The sequence below is a fragment of the Cryptotermes secundus genome, unplaced genomic scaffold (assembly GCF_002891405.2).
Source record: "Cryptotermes secundus unplaced genomic scaffold, Csec_1.0 scaffold1076, whole genome shotgun sequence".
Classification (NCBI taxonomy): Eukaryota; Metazoa; Arthropoda; class Insecta; order Blattodea; family Kalotermitidae; genus Cryptotermes; species Cryptotermes secundus.
Genome location: NW_019732383.1, coordinates 644,438 through 661,009, shown reverse-complemented (window position 1 = coordinate 661,009; position 16,572 = coordinate 644,438). Strand labels below are relative to the sequence as shown.

General features: G+C 40.2%; 1 protein-coding gene across 1 annotated transcript in view; it reads left to right on the top strand.

Annotated features, from left to right (window-relative positions):
- Nucleotides 1-725: 725 nt before the first annotated feature.
- LOC111867692 overlaps nt 726-16,572 on the top strand; it is a 123,442-nt gene continuing 107,595 nt past the window's right edge. The window contains exon 1 of the mRNA XM_023857753.2: nt 726-849. Within this exon, the coding sequence (XP_023713521.1) occupies nt 732-849 (118 nt within the window). The 5' untranslated portion in view covers nt 726-731. The remainder of the gene's footprint in view (nt 850-16,572) is intronic.

The following is a 16,572-nucleotide window of genomic DNA, read 5'->3' as shown; positions in this document are numbered from 1 at the left end:
TCGATTGTAGTTTTCGAAATCAGACAAAAATGTGAAATTGTAACTATAGACATCCTGTCATAATTTGTCAGTCATTATAGAATAAATACATAAGCTGACCTCATGGAACAGAGTTCTTCTATACAAGCTGTTAATCTTTCAGGTAGTCGAGAAAATACTTATTTTCTATTACAGCTCAACATTCATTACCTTGTTGACAGCAGGACGTTATAGGGCTGTATCCTGAGCCCATTGAGTCCAGTTCACACAATTATATCCTTTCTAATATTATACTCGTTTCTATAATTGGATCTCCAGATAAGTCTCTTGTTTTGAATTTCTCCGGCTAAACTTACTATGCTTATCTCGTCTCTTCCACTTCGTGCTCGTCGATTCTGTCGTAATAATATTTGGACAGGCTTACAAATATTTGTGATCGTCAAAAATTTGGTAACAGTTGTCTCTTATTAATTATGAAATTATTAATTTAGACATTTTCCATTGTTTTGTTTAAACTTTAAATTGCACTGATTCTTCGGACAATGTCCAACTGTTAAGTTTATAATTAATAACAGATAATTTTGCTCCAAATTACGTGACTTTCTCCGTCATCCTGATATTTCTCCACTCTCCGATGTTCATAATAGGCGAGTAATTTCTTGGCCAGCTGAGCGTTTATAAGCTTCTAAAGAAGAACTTAGTTCTAAGCAGGAGAACTGATGTGTGTGTCTGTGCTTTCTTGCAGACTCTCGATGCCATTCGAGGCTGTGGGCGTTCTGTTGATGTTGGTGGCCACAATGTTCGCCCTCATTGGACACTTCAACAGTGACCACAAGACTCTGGTCGCTTGCGGCCTCTACATTCTAGGAGGTAAGCAGTGTTCAGGCCAGTACAGTGTAACTTACGTCATACATTACGTGGTTGTTATTGTGGCAAATATAATAATTAAAATGTCTGTGCTTTTTATATTCGAGCATGTGCTGATATATTTACAGGGATATAATTTTAAAGATTTGATATAGGATTTGAGGAAACGTGTATAGTGAGCAACTGTTTAAATCTTATGCTACTTAGCTATTGTGCTTGTCTAGAATAACATTTGTTTCTGCGTTGTCCTCAATAGGAGGTTAAGTTAGTGGTTTTGATGGCATTAGCGTCTCTAATTAATTCTGCCCTCAGATAAAGTAGAAAGAATATATGTATATTGTAACCAAATTTCAGTTGTGTCCTTTTCGTATGCCCTGGATGATCTCAGCGCCAGATTTTTTAAATCACTTTGAATGTAGTAAAATATACAAATAAGACGTTCTCTTTGTCGGGAGGATGTGTCTGTCATTTACAGTTGCTGCTGGTCCTCGCCAGCCCAGTCAGTCTAAGGTCCGTGTCCCGCGGTACTCATGACAACATTTTACTGCCGCAGATTCGAGTCTCCCCCAACCTGGAGGGCCAGGTCCACATATTTATATCCCCCAGGAATAGGGGACACAGTTATACCCCCAGGCACTAGGTTTTGCTCTCCACTCTAACTCAAACGAACTATTTTGTCCTTTGTATAACCCTTCGGCACGGACCACGCAGAGAACACAGATTCTCTCTTTTTAGGATTGTGTGTTTAGACCGCAGTTGTATAGAAACGAAAGTTAATCGACTGTTGCTTGCGTATTCATTGCCACGGGGAATATACATATTTACCGAGGAGTTGCCTAGCAATGAACGTCTCCTTTGATTTCACTATTCCGGCATTCGGGGATCATGTCACAATATGTTTTGTGTCCCATCTTGATTCCGTTTTAAACTTTCAGATGAAAATTACGGTTTACGCTACACGATAAATGCCATAAATACCATAATATAAATTATGTTAGATTTCGTTGTCAAAGTATAGAAAGAAAAGAGAATATTTTTAAACTGACAATTGACAACGGGAGTGAACATGAAGTTATTAATGATAATGGAGTCACAGTAGTAAACTTTGCCAGACCACAATTCTTTCAGCGGTATAACGTTACTAAATCGCAGTATTCATAATACACACGGATTTTCCTACACATATTTTTCACGCCTTCAGAGATAGGAGAAGGCATTCACTACACTTCATGTCCGTTCATTCTAAGAAACTGGCCGTGATACTGTTCACTGTTGTTCTCAGGAGTTAGGGAGAGACTGTCAGTAAGAAAACGAGGAACGTGAAAGTTTGATCCCTAGAAATTCTATTTCAAGGAGCTAAGTGATGTTGAAGGTAAAGCAGTATATGGTATCAAAGTCCAAAATATGCCCAGATCTTTGAAACAACTTACAATGTCGACATAAATGTGACTTGAGAAAGTGTAAGGAATATTCCAAAAATTTAGCCGAGGAAATTGTACATTATTATTCACTGAAGCAGCATGAACAGAGGTTTGACAAAGAATATTCTCAGCGATTACATCAAAGGGAGTAAGCTAAATTGCATTGGTTACAGGATCCAAGCCAAATGAATTGAGATAATCTGAGCACTGTAAGACGTGAAGTTAATAGATATTTCAGGAACAAGAAACTGTCTAAAAGACAGAATTAATTACCTCGAAACAGACAGTAGGAACGAGAATAATTGAGGCTTGTGTAGAAGCATAAGTGAATAAAAAAGTTTCCAACTCAGAACTAACCTGATAAGGATGAGAAGAGAGGTTTGCTTGCAAATTTCCACAATATTCTGAACAGGTGGAAGAATCACTGCTGTCAGCTATTGAATGCACATGGAATTAATGACGTTAGACAGAGGGAACTAAATGCAGCTGGGCCCTTAGTATCAGAGCCTAGTCCTTTTGAGGCTGAGAATGCTATAGAAAATTTGAAAGGTATATATCATTATGAACTGATGAAATTCCAGCAGAACTGATTCAAGCAAGAGGAAAAACATTATGTTCAAATATCCATAGACTGTTCAGTTCTATTTGGACTAAGGAAAAATTTCCTCAACCATGGAAGGAGTCTATTTACCAACTTCATACACAATTTCATTCATCATTACTCTCGCAAGGTTAATGCGAATAAAGATTGCAATATATACAATTCTACTTCTGTTTCTGGTGTAATAAGTGTGTGAAGCATCGGCTCTCATGTTAAGAGAAGAATATACACTCGGATGTTTGAATACAGGTTCTGAGGAAAATGTTTTGACTTAAGATGGAGACAGTAGCGGCGACTGGGGAAAATCACATAATGAGCAGAATCATAATTTCTACTACTCGCCAAATATTAGACTATCAAATCACAAAAAATGGGATGAGCTGCACATGTAACACACATGAAGAACAAGACAGATGCATAGACAATTTTAATAAGAAAATATGAAGGAAATAGTGTACTTGGAAGATCTAATTATAGATAGGAAGATAAGTCACAAATAAATAGGATGGGAGGGTGCAGATAGAATTTATCTGGCCTACGATAGGGACCATTAGCGGTCAGTTATGAAGGCGGTAATGGTTCTTCAAGTTTAATAAAATTATTAGAATTTCTTGAGTTATTGAAAAACCGTTTGCTTCTACAGAAGGGTTCTGCTTCATTGAAATAGTTACTTATTTATAACAGGAATAAAGAAATATTATGTAGACGTATTATTTGTTTCAGTAATATATCGCGACTACAGAAGTTGTATACTTATAAAAACAGTATAACAACACAGCGTGACCTGAACAACTGGACGACACTAAAGTGTCATATTTTTCAAAAAACTGAACCACGGCGTGGCATACATTCATCTTCCTTTAAAGAGAAGAAATATAAAGACACAAACCAAATTGGTTCCAGATTTTAACAAAAAAGATTTTAAACAATAACTCGTCAATTTATACCCCGTCTGTAGTCACGCCCCTATATATATATATATATATTCACACACGTATATACATACATAGATGGCGTACGTAAAACGGCTTTCTCATAACCAGGGGGCCTGAGAAAGTGTAAATCTGTCAAAGTTTCGAGACTAGTTAATTTCGCGATTATAATACTGTCCCATTATACACCGCTTATATTATGAAGTAACAAGAAATTCCGAGAAGAAATAGTTGCTAATTTTATTGACACGACACGGACCGCATAGAAACCGACGCGTCCAATAATTCTTCTATTTTTGTTTGTGTATTCGTTGTCGCGGTAAATTTTTACCGAACCGTTGCCTAGCAGGGATATGGAATAAACAGACAGACAGACAGTCTGATAGGAGGGTTCTCTGAAGTACGCCGTTGAGATTGGTACAGGTACTGTGATATACATACCAAGTTTCATAAATATTTGTTTATATATTCGAAAGTTAATAGGAGGGTATATATACAGGCAGCATTGTGATCTCATAAGCTTACTTTCATTTTTCAAAATAAGGAAAGTAGGATAAAAATGAAGAATTATATAAATGCACATCTTAATTTTTAATGCTTGTATAATAAACGGACAATGATGGTCTTTATATCCTCAATATTTACAAACTTATTCTGAGTCGAATCAAGATAAAAAAACAGCATCCTCAGGTACGAGTTTGCAAGGGGAATACTGAAAATGAGGGCTTGCGGTACCCCTGGGGTGCTTCTCCGATACCCTAAGGGGCACAGTCATCGTGTTATGAGAAATGCTTGCCTGTTGTAGGATTTATATTCCGGAAGTCGTCCTTAAGGCGTCCTTTAGTACTAGTGCATAAGGTAGATAATAGGGGGCAGGTTGTGTCTGCACGCCTCCCATCTTCTGGCTACACGTTTTATCCCCAAAACCACAAAACGGATTTCGAATAAATTTTGTTATTGCAGAAAAACGCTTAAAATTAATGGGCTTCGTTTGCTTTTATCGGTACCGTGTGACGTCATATAGTTGGGCTCGTTTGCTCTAGTCAGACTGTACTATATACCCGGAAAATATTTCATGGTACAAAAAAAAAATACCTGATGGATGAAATGAGATGTAATATTTTCAGCATCGTAGCTGCAATTATTGCTAGTACAAACACAGAGGGATATGAACTGGTAATTGATATTTCGACAGGGAAATATTAATAGACATTAAAAACAAACACAAATTGAAATTAATTTACAGGTCTCGCAGTTGACGGTGTATGACTCTTGAACTTTATTTAATATTTCATGAACACCGCACATTGAGTTAAATTTATATATAAATTTTACATTACTAAATCTGATATTTTCTGTGGTTCGTAATTGGGATCAACATATTTTTGGAAACATTTCAATTCATATTTTTTTATCGTTACCATCGATTCATTTTCCGCTTAAATCTATGTGCGAAGGTGAACAAACTAACACGTACTTCATGACCGAAAACGTCGCTCATTAAAATACAGGATGAATTTGTCTCTAAATCAGGTTTGCATAGAGATATCTTGATATCTGTGTTACATAATTAACAAAGGTCACATCATTGTTTACCTGGGCCTATTTTTTCCACCCCTTGGCACTACAGCCCCAGTGGGCCTAGAGCTACCTCCATGAACTTCTCCGTTCACATCGGTTTTTCTAGATCTTACACATTCGGTAGGACTCCTTCGGTGGGTGATCAGCTCGTCGCAAGGCCTCTACCTGTATACAAACACAGAAAAACGCACACACAAACTAAACATCCATGCCCTGAGTGTGATTCGAACCCACGATCCCGGCTTCCGAGCGAGCGAAGACAGTACATGCCTTAGACCGCTCGGCTACTGTGACCGGCAGTGTATAAGAATAATATATAAGAATTCAGTTCGTACCTCACAGGAAACAGATCCGAACCCACGATCCCGGCTTCCGAGCGAGCGAAGACAGTACATGCCTTAGACCGCTCGGCTACTGTGACCGGCAGTGTATAAGAATAATATATAAGAATTCAGTTCGTACCTCACAGGAAACAGATCCGAACCCACGATCCCGGCTTCCGAGCGAGCGAAGACAGTTCATGCCTTAGACCGCTCGGCTACCGTGACCGGCAGTGTACAAGAATAATATATAAGAATTCAGTTCGTACCTCACAGGAAACCGATCCAGACCCACGTCCCGGCTTCCAAGCGAGCGAAGACAGTTCATGCCTTAGACCGCTCGGCTACCGTGACCGGCACCTGGGCCTATGCTGGAACAAAATCTGCAGTAATGAGTATTTTAGTTTACTTGTTATCGTTTTCTTATCGTAATCTGGAAGCCCCTGGTTCGAATCTCGGCGACCGTACCTACTGTCCTTGTTCAGTTTATTCATGAAGGGTTCTACTTCTTGAGATAACGCCGTGTAGTCCGTTGAATATCAACCGGCTTTTGGGAGGAACATATCTCCTCCAAGGTAGAAGAAGCTGAAGCTGAAGGCGATATTTTCCTCCGAAACATCGTTTATTTTCAAAGGACTACACGGCGTTATATACCAGATGATAGTACAATTTATATCCACAGCTCTGAGAACCTTCAAATCCTAAGAATTTATTCATGATTTTCCGCAGGACGTACAGGAGGATACGGAATAGTACTTTCAAATAGGTCACGACTACTTCCTTACAATCATAAATCCGATCTGCGTCTGCGAATCTGGTACCTTGATTACTAATTTCTTTTATGTTTTCCCCATATTTCGGAGTAAAAAAATGTAAAGTCCCTGTAACAGGCCTTGGACTCCCATAGGGTTGGGAGAGGTCAAGGCTCTTATATTTTTTCTAGACAAACTGCTCATAGATGACGGTGAGGTTGTCAGCCTTACGCCCAGCCGCCCTTTACCCCTAAGAAATTTCCTGGTACTCATTTCTGTTAGAGACTGAGTCGACGTCAGCGCTATAGTGCGGCTGGAAAGATTAGGTCAATTAAAAATATCCAATGACTTCATCGGGAATGGAACCCGCAACCTTCCGGCTTGTAACATAGTGCCTCAACCAACTACGCTACCACGTGCCCCCATAGTCCGGAGTAATACCTCAAAATTAGGCAAGGCCAATCCATAAAATATTTCTACAAGATCACCCTACCATTCCTCTCTTACCTCTGCAGGCCTGTAGGCTTGGAGTTCAAACTAACTTGGAGCTAAGAAACAAGTCTAGAAAGTGCCTTCGCTGGTTCGGAAGAACACTGAGTCACTTCAGTTAGACATTTGCTATTCTGCTCATCAGAATTGGAACAAGGGTACACCCTTAACCGTGAAGCCCTCTCCTCCAACTTTACGTACCTTACTGACGGAAAGAAGTGGTACCAATGTCATTATGAGCGGAGTATACATCAGTAATTCCATTTTAATGATTTCTGTCGCGTAACAGAAGCAAGGTATTTAGCAACAAAATGTTTATATTAGCAACTTAGACCGTTCTTGAAGAGGAACTCAGGCTTTCCGCGTGTTGTGGCCTAGGAATGTAGTTTGGCGGTAACCTTTCTGTCTGCCACTTGCATTCATTTACAAGTTGTGCATGCAGCTTGAATGTGAGGCGAATTAAAATGAGATCCCTGTAGACTTGCTCTCAGCCTGACTTCAAGACCCATCTGACCGCCCTAAGTCGCTAAGGTTCACTTCGCCATATGAAATGCATACTAAGATCATCATTAGCATTGATGGGGCACATAGAACATTCTTCTTCTTGCTGTTCCTGTAGCAGTGTGTATGAGAGCTGGTCCCACAGCATTGAAGTGGAAATGCAGACTCGCTCCTAGGAAAGACAGAGATGAAGCAAGTCGTATCCTGCAAGAAGGGACTATCACTATCAAGAGGAAAATCGGATTTGAGATGTGGGAAGGGAGGAATCAAGCAGTGTGAAGGCTCGAGGTGTTGCTAAGGAGAATACAATTGTCAGAGGTGTGATGGGACCTTTATTCTTATCTTCACATAATTAATGAATATTTAATAACACAATATCAAATACTCAGGTCATGTGGCTTTGAATATGAAATTGAAAAATAAATTTGAAATTAGTGGCTCAGGCACCTGCTCCATGATATAAAACACGAATTAAAAGAAGAAACCCCCCCTAAAATTCCTCCCCCATCCCCCATTTAAAAACTTAAGAACTTTCTGGATATTTCGGTACAGTAAATAACAGAAAATTTATTTATACTCTGACGAAAACTGATTTCTAAATTCTTAAAATAATTTTATTTACATTGTTACATAAGTATTTATATTATTTTTAATTAATTATTATCATATGAATAATAGATCAGAGGAAATATTTTTGTTCACATTAGTAAAAACAAGGTAAATGAACGGGGTTGCATCGTAAAATATGACTCACTAAAATCTAGCCAGTCGAGACGGCCTTTTGATTCGTTTGTGCTGTTGCGCTTGGTTTCTCCTATTCCACCCCTTTACAATCATTCAAAAATGCTTTGTGTTTGGCGGTAACCATTTATGAAAATGAAGAGTTCTATCTTATGGTATATAACACCCTGTAGGTCGTTAAAAGCCAATCTACTCTGCTTGCTACCCGCTTCAAAATGGTTTCTTCCGTCGCTTACTCTTCGACCATGAAGATGCCGGCGACATATTCTTCCGAAACATCGGTTTATTTTCAACAGTCTACATGGCGCTATATCCCACACCACCGCTGTGAGAACCTCAAATCCTACATGAATGGAAATGTTATAAAAATAAATTATGCTAGTTTTATTGCGCACCAGTATAGCGACATGGCCCGTATACAGGCTCATTCTTGGGTCAAACTAACAAAAATACAAAACGAAACAGCTAACAGATTCCACAGTTTTATGCTGAAAGGACAGTCTTATGAGATATGTTTTTTTAGATCATGATCTACAAATTTCTTGTTATTGGAACACACATTGTATCACCTTCCCCTCAAAACCTTGCTGTTGTACCCAGAATTAAATCCGTTCATGTATTTCCAAATCATGTCCTTATTGGCTTGCTACCTACAGCTGTGGCTCCAGTGTGGTTTCCCGACCAAAATTCTGTGTGTATTTCAATATTCACTTTTGCGTTCTATTATATGCAACACACACTAAAAATGATTCCTCCTATGTGAAAAGCGCAAATTATGATCTAAACCCATGAAGTATATTCCCTCTTGTGAAGCTGATAGTCGCTCAGCTAAACAAGAAATTCTCTCATTTCCTGGACTAAGAGACTTCATTGTCTTGTTCAAAAAACCCTGCCACTGGTCCCTGTGCTTTAGGTATCTTAATCCGTCCCACATGCCTCATATTCCATTTACTTGTAATCCAGTTTCATATTGTAAGATTTGAGGCTTTCACGGCGGTGATTATGAAGAAAGTAATCTGCTTTTACCGGTTCTCACGGTCTCTTAGCTTGCGGATTTCTTATATTTTTCCTTCTGCCCTGAAGATGTAGGCGATACGTTCCTCCGAAACGTCGGTTAACACCGCATATACACGGTGCCAAATACCAGAAGACTGCTTTCTTCAGTTTGATATTGTTCTACCATTTACAGTCATGTGTCCCAAGCTGGCTCTTCTGTTCAGACTTTCTGACTAAAATTTTGTATTTAAATCTGAGCTATCAAATGCATGGTACCTGTCATGCCTGTCTCATTCTGTTTAATTTAATCAGTACAATATTTGGTGATGTAGCCATACTGTGAAGCTGTTTTCCTTTCCCCAAGTTTTTCAAAGACAGAAACATTCCAATTTTCTTCGCTGATTCTATATCAATATTGTATGCAGTCTTCATTATACTTATCACTATGTCCCCTTCGTTCTTAACATATATTTCCCTCCATGATTTATTTTTGAATGTTTTAATGTTAGATCTATACGTTCGGAATCTTCTTCCCCGCCATATTCTGGTAATTTTCCTTTTTAAGCCTTTTAACTCTTATGTCTTTATAATGTCAATATTACGAAATGAATCGTAACTGTTCATGAAGTTTCAGTTACATGTAGTAATATTGACACGAGTTTATGACTCGTGACTAATAATAACGGGTACTGGATTTATTAAGGCCTTCCTTTACAGTCACTCTTAATCACAACCACTTATAATAACTCACAATCAATGTTCAGCCTCACCCTTCTTCCTTGACTGACGAGAACTCGCTTCATTCTCTTCTTTACCACTTATATAGGCTCGAAGCGGGCCCATAGAAAACACATCCATTGCACAGCAATGGATATATGCGAGCCAAATAGATAGTACCTCTTACAATACCTTTCCTGTTATTGTGTACGTGTCTTGCTGATGTTGCATAGCAATAGATGTCTTATCGTTCCGCGCGTTTGTTGCCGCGGGAATATGTTTAGCAACCCGTTGCCTAGCATTGAGCATACGCGTCACAAGATATAACTCCTCTCTCCACTGAAGTTTAATTTCCAAAAATGTGTTGTACTCCTCCAAGTTGTAGTGTTAGACATATTTTGTGCAATTATTACTGCATCTTTGTCTTGTAGTGTTCAATATATTCGCCTAAAACCGCAATTCTTGAATCCTGTTGTATTCCTTACCAATTATTCTCACGCATTAACAGATAAACTGACATACAGACATTTCTTCACTGTTAATAATAATGTAAAGGTAAAGCTATCCCTGTAACAGGCCATGGAGGCCCATAGGGTTGTGAGACGTCGAGGTTCCCACATCACAGATGGTAGTAAGGTTGTCAGCCTTACGCACTGGCCGCCCTTTACTCCCAGGGCCATATTGAGGCTGGACGGATTAGGTGAATTGAAAAAAAAATTAACCTCATCGGGACTCGAACCCGTGACCTTCCGACTTACAGCATAGTGCCTCAACTGCGTGCCCCGTGAATAATATGATATGATATTATAAGTTTCAGTTTACTCGATATTGCTGACGTCAGAGAGTTACTCAGCTGAAACACTCGTGTTTGCACATCAACCTCAAGTGTTTGTCCCTGTGGTGTGGGTTTATTTCAGTGCGATTTCCATATTTACCAGATGTATGTTTGCAGTGTCAGTCTCTGCCGGTATGCGTTACACATTTCGTATTGACTCTGACATGCTTGATTTGTCTGGAGACTTACACCACAGAGGTGTGTAAATAATAGCACAAGAGCCACCGACAGACCGCGGTTAGCAGTAACAGCTGCATGAAAATTAAAATAATTAAAATATGAATATCAGACTGTGATTTGTGAGGAGGGAATTTATGTTTGTGATACAATTTTGATAAGCAGTCCAAATTAATACAAAGTAGAATGATTATTGGGAATTCTGGCATATGTTCCACTCTTTTGACAGTTACTTTTTATTTTGTATTTACCGATGCTATAACAGAACTTCGACCGCCTCTGGCTACAGAGGTCCCGGGTTCGATTCCCGGCACTGCCAGATTTTTCTGAGAACTAGTGGGTCTGGAACGGGTCCACTCAGCTTCGTGAGGATAATTGAGGAACTGTTTCAAGGAAATAGCAGCTCCGGTTTATAAAAACGAATTTAACGGCCATGGGGATTTTTTGCTCAGACCACGCGACTCCCTCTATCCGCTAAAGTTGGCACTAATTTTTTTTATTCTAGTGGGGTAAGTCCCTTGTACTGCGGCCACTTCTGGCCTATTGTATCAGCCCAAGATGATAGGTGAGGGTGATTGTGGAGCAATTGGTGGAATGAAATTTGACAGGGAAACTTTATCCACGACAAATCCCACTTGACCAGACCCGGGATCGAACACTTGCCGCCCCGATGGGAAGCTAGCGAATAACCGCTTGAGCTATGGCGCGGCCGCGTTGAGCAGTTGGCTCAAGTATAGGGGAGTTTGGAAGAAAGTTTTTTCAGTGGGGCGCAAAGGAGAATTAAAGAAATGGCACCGGACCCGGGCCAATGGGAACGATGAGCAGATACGCAGCCTTCTTAATGGGCCCCATAAGATTTTGTCTTAGGTGAGGAAAGGGAATTGTGAGAAAAAAGTCCCAATGTAGGAATGTTATAGCATTTTTTAGAATGAAAGTGGATATATGAGAAAAGATGACAGTTCTATCATGCCCATGGTCACATTCTTTGCAACCTACTTACGAAACTGAGCCATTTCCTCACCCTACTCACTAACCGTAAAGATGGCACCATATACCTCTGAAAAGTTGGTATTGGTGTACAAGACTACACGGTATCACAAACCACAAACTTAACAATCAATTTCTCATAAACTGTGTAAGGTAAAATGTTAAGGTAAAGTCCCCGTACTTAATTACTTAAGAGCCACGCCATGAACGTATGTCGGGGAGTGGAGGTATAGCTCCACCATTCTTGACCTCGGCACTAGTTTGAGATCAGTTGTCAGCTTCACGCCCTGATTTACCCCCGGGGAATGGGACCCCCATACCATTACATAGGAGACTGGGTGGACCCCAGAGGCGTATGAGACGCTGTGTAGACAAAAGTCCCTTGCTCATGCGCGAAATCGAACCCTGGCGTCTCAGCCAATATCCCATCGCTATCCAGTCTCCTGCCTTCCTGAAAACCCATTTATTGTCACAAACCTATTATAATTGGTCGCTGTAATACACGGTTAGCACAAGGCTTTCAGTGAAGTGATATAAGTGTTACAATGTATGTCTCAGGTTTGTAGTCACCCTGTGGGTGAAGTTGGGCAAGATGATGCCGTTCAGTAAATATTAGCAGGGTTGAGAAACGTTGGCTGCGAGCTTCATGTTGCTTATAGCAGTTGGAGAGCGAAACTGAACCCACATCGTGAGAGGAGATACGGGTGTGCAGTGTCCATAGTCAACCTTACATGTGCTATGTCTGCAGCGAGCTGAAGAATACTTTAACGGTTTGCTATAAGGCTCTTTACGTGCTCGTACTGCTGATATGAGGGTCTGTGCTAACGATTAAACCGATTGTTTCGGTGAAAATATAACGTTAACGAAGTTTCGGACGAAAATTCTGCCTCTGTTTTCAGGAACGAAATATGGAGGGTGCGGAATCTGTTGCTTTTATATAGGCAGGTTCAAGGAAGAAAGGTAAATGTTTATCAATTTTTCCTCTCCCCTTCTTGATGTTACCTATACAACTTAAGCCAGTCCTCAACCTAAAAATTTCAACCCTAAAGGTGGACGTAACATGTTCCTGCTGAACGTGTATCCGCCCATAAGAGTCCACAGTGCCACAGCCCAGAAGACTATAATCTGAAAGATCACCACTTGGAAGACCGAATACTAACAAGAAGTTCTAAAACATCTAATCGTTGCTTTCCTTAAATACGGCACCAACCGCATAAAAATAGCACGTCCAGCAATTCTTCTATTACAATTATTGTGTTTCTGTACATTGTCCGTTCTCCTGTTTTTTGTTTAAAAAACACGAACCTTGATCGCATACGAAAAATGAGATGACCGAAGTATTAGACAGCTGAATCTTACCACTTTCAAATTTCTTAAACTTTGGATATAAATCAGGTCCATACTGGTTATGTAAATAAGATCTAAAGGCTTTTTTTATTGTTCCTTGTCTGTTCGTTGCCGCTGTAACGATTATAGCGAGCCGTTGCGTAGCAACGATATGGGGGTGAAAATACAAACACACTTATTGATGGGAGGGATTTATGGAGTACGCCGTTCAGATGAGCTCAGATGCTGTGATGTACTTACCAAGTTTCATAAAAATTGGTTTAGGCGTAGAGACGTTGATAGGTGGGATATACAGACACACACACATCCTTATGATCTCATGAGCCTACCTTTAGTTTTTTTTAAACAAGGAAAGTAAGGTAATAAAATTAGCACATAATGAAGAGAGCATACTTCAATATACCTAATTACTCTCAGTTCAGAAGCATCTTCGCGTCTTGTCTGACACTATGTAGCATCTACGGGTAAATCTCCGTTATGTAACATAATAACTCCATGGCTCTAGTCCGCAAGCGAAGTATGGACCTCCTCTATGGTCTAGTGGTCAGAGTTCCTGGCTGCAGATCCAAAGCTCCGGGTTCGATTCCCGGCACTACCAGATTTTCTGAGTAGTGCATATGGTACGAGGTCCACTCAGCCTCATGAGAATAATTGAGGAGCTATTTCAAGGAAATAGCGGCTCCGGTCTAGAAACCCGAGATTAACGGCCGTGAGGATTCGTTGCGCTGACCACGCGACACCCCCTATCCGCTAAAGTTGATACTAACTTCGTCGACAAGCGGCGGTCGCTCGGTCGATAACAATAATCATAATGATAAATTTCAGATACTGGACAACTTCGAAATAAAATATACTTATCCCATGATAACGCGACTAGCTGCCACTACTCAATGCAGTTTCCTTTGGAAACTAACTACATGAATCATAATCCTTCCTGAGAAGTTTGTAGTCGCTCATCTGCATAAATAATTCCTCAGTTTGGGGGAATTCTGAATATTCATTGTCATATTCAGAAAAAATCTGACACAAAACACTGTCTTCAGCCAGCTGAATCCAGTTCACAGCCTCACGCTTTATATTTAAAATAAGTTCTAATATTATCCTCGTAGTAAGCTTGGGTTGCGGACACGAGGTAGTGTAGTTGGTTGAGGCACTACGCTGCAAGAAGGAAGGTCGCATGTTCGATTCCCGATGATGGCAATAGATTTTCAGTTAGCCTAACCTTTCCAACCACACTGTAGCTCTGGGTTCGACTCAGCATCTAGCAGAAATAAATACCAGGATTCTTCCTGGGTGTAAAAAGGACGAGCGGCTCTTAAGGCTGACAACCTCACCGCTATCTGTGAGCCGATTGTCTGGAAATGTGGCAGCCTCAACGTCTCACAACGCTATGGGCCTTCACGGCCTGTTAGGGGGATACATTTAATTTTTTTATACTACTCTTGGGTCTCCCATTTCGTTGCTTCTTTTAAGTTTCCAGTTAAAATGTTGTACCCACAACTTATCTGCCCATTCATGCTACATGTCCGTTCCATTCCATTATTTTGTAATTGTAATACTATTTGTTAAAATGTAAAAATAATGAGACTTTTCATTAAGTAAATTCCTTGGGCCGCGCCATAGCTCAAGCGGTTAGTCGCTGACTTCCCACCGCAGCGGCCCGGGTTCGATCCCGGGTCTGGTCAAGTGGGATTTGTGGTGGACAAAGTGACGCTGGGGCGGGTTTTTTCCGAATATTTCGGTTTCCCCTGCCAATCTTCATTCCACCAAATTCTCCATCATAATCACTCGGGGCAGGTACAACAGGCTAATCAGTGGACGACGTGCCGAGTGGACCCAGCTGGACTCCACCCTCCACTAAGCGAATTAATTAATTAAAAAGAACATTCCTTCGCTTGGCCAATACTTCTGGCGTAACCCTTTAGAGACTGAATTTTTTTCTAAATGACGTAAAAAGTTAACTCCATAGCTACAGGAAACACATTACGACTTCCCTATTAAGAGCAATCAGTTAATGCTGTTTGCTGTGAGAACCATACGAAACACATAAATACAGCTTGCGGGCAGAATGCAGAGTTCTGTATGTTAAAGTAAGTGGTACGTACAGAACCAGGGGCTTTAAATTGTGAAGTTCGAAGCATTTCGTTGTAGCTACTTTGCCATTAAAATAAACTCCGATTTCTGGGAAAATAATATTCAGTGTTTACTGTATGAAGCCTTTATATTCTGTGGTTAAGGAGAGACAAATACTCTTGATACTTGGACCGGAAATGCCCCATTGTGTCTCTTCCTGTGAGGCATCAGATAAATAGAGCATTTGATGGAATAATAATTGGCAGCGGAAACAGAAATACTCAGAGAAATCCTACCTCAGTGCTTCTTCGTCCACCATAAATCCCACAAAAACATGGAATGAAACTATTTTCATTGGTTGCATCCTCTTGTGTGTTTCAGATATACGAGGGGGTACCCAAAAGAAACCGAACTTATTTTTTTTAACTTATTTATTCAAATTTTAAGCACAAACCTTCAATCCCCTTCAAAGTACTCTCCACTTACACTAATACACTTGTCTAGTCTTTTATTCCATTTTTCAAAACATTGTCTAAATTCATCTTTTGAGATGCTTGACAGCGCCTCCGTCGTTTTTTCCTNCCAGTCACCCGACTTCCACAAATCTGGCCGCTGAGCTCCAAGTCACTCCCGACAGCTCCACAATTTCTTAAATGGTCCGTCGTCGATCTTCCTTGATGATTTCACGAATTTTTTCAACATTCTCATGTGTTCGGGCCGTGGAAGGACGACCAGAACGAGGTTTGTCATCAATTGACATTTCACCATTTTTGAAAAGGGAAAACCACTCAAACACTTGAGTTTTCCCCATAGCATCGTCCTTGTACGCCGATTTCAGGGGTTTCTGTTCCACTTTTCCCGAGCAAAAAAAGAATTTCACTGCCGCACGATGTTCACGAAAATCAGCCATTGCAAAAACGACGAACCACAAAACAGTTGTCACTATAAACTCTGCCGAAACTAGTCCTTACCTTCTGAAGCAACGGTAGTCGGCTTATCGACTCAGGAATGTTAGCTCTATGCGCTCATAGCGGCAAAACGCGGTACTACAAAAGCTCTGCCCACAAAAAAATTAGTTCGGTTTCTTTTGGGTACCCCATCGTACGTGTATATAGAAATTGTGTTAACCTTGAACACAACAAATATACTCAGTTGTAATATTCGATCTTTATTGCTGTTACATGTTGCTACATGTTTCGGTCGTACAAGACCATCATCAGTCAGTTATATATAGGAATACGTTTAGTTATTGAAGT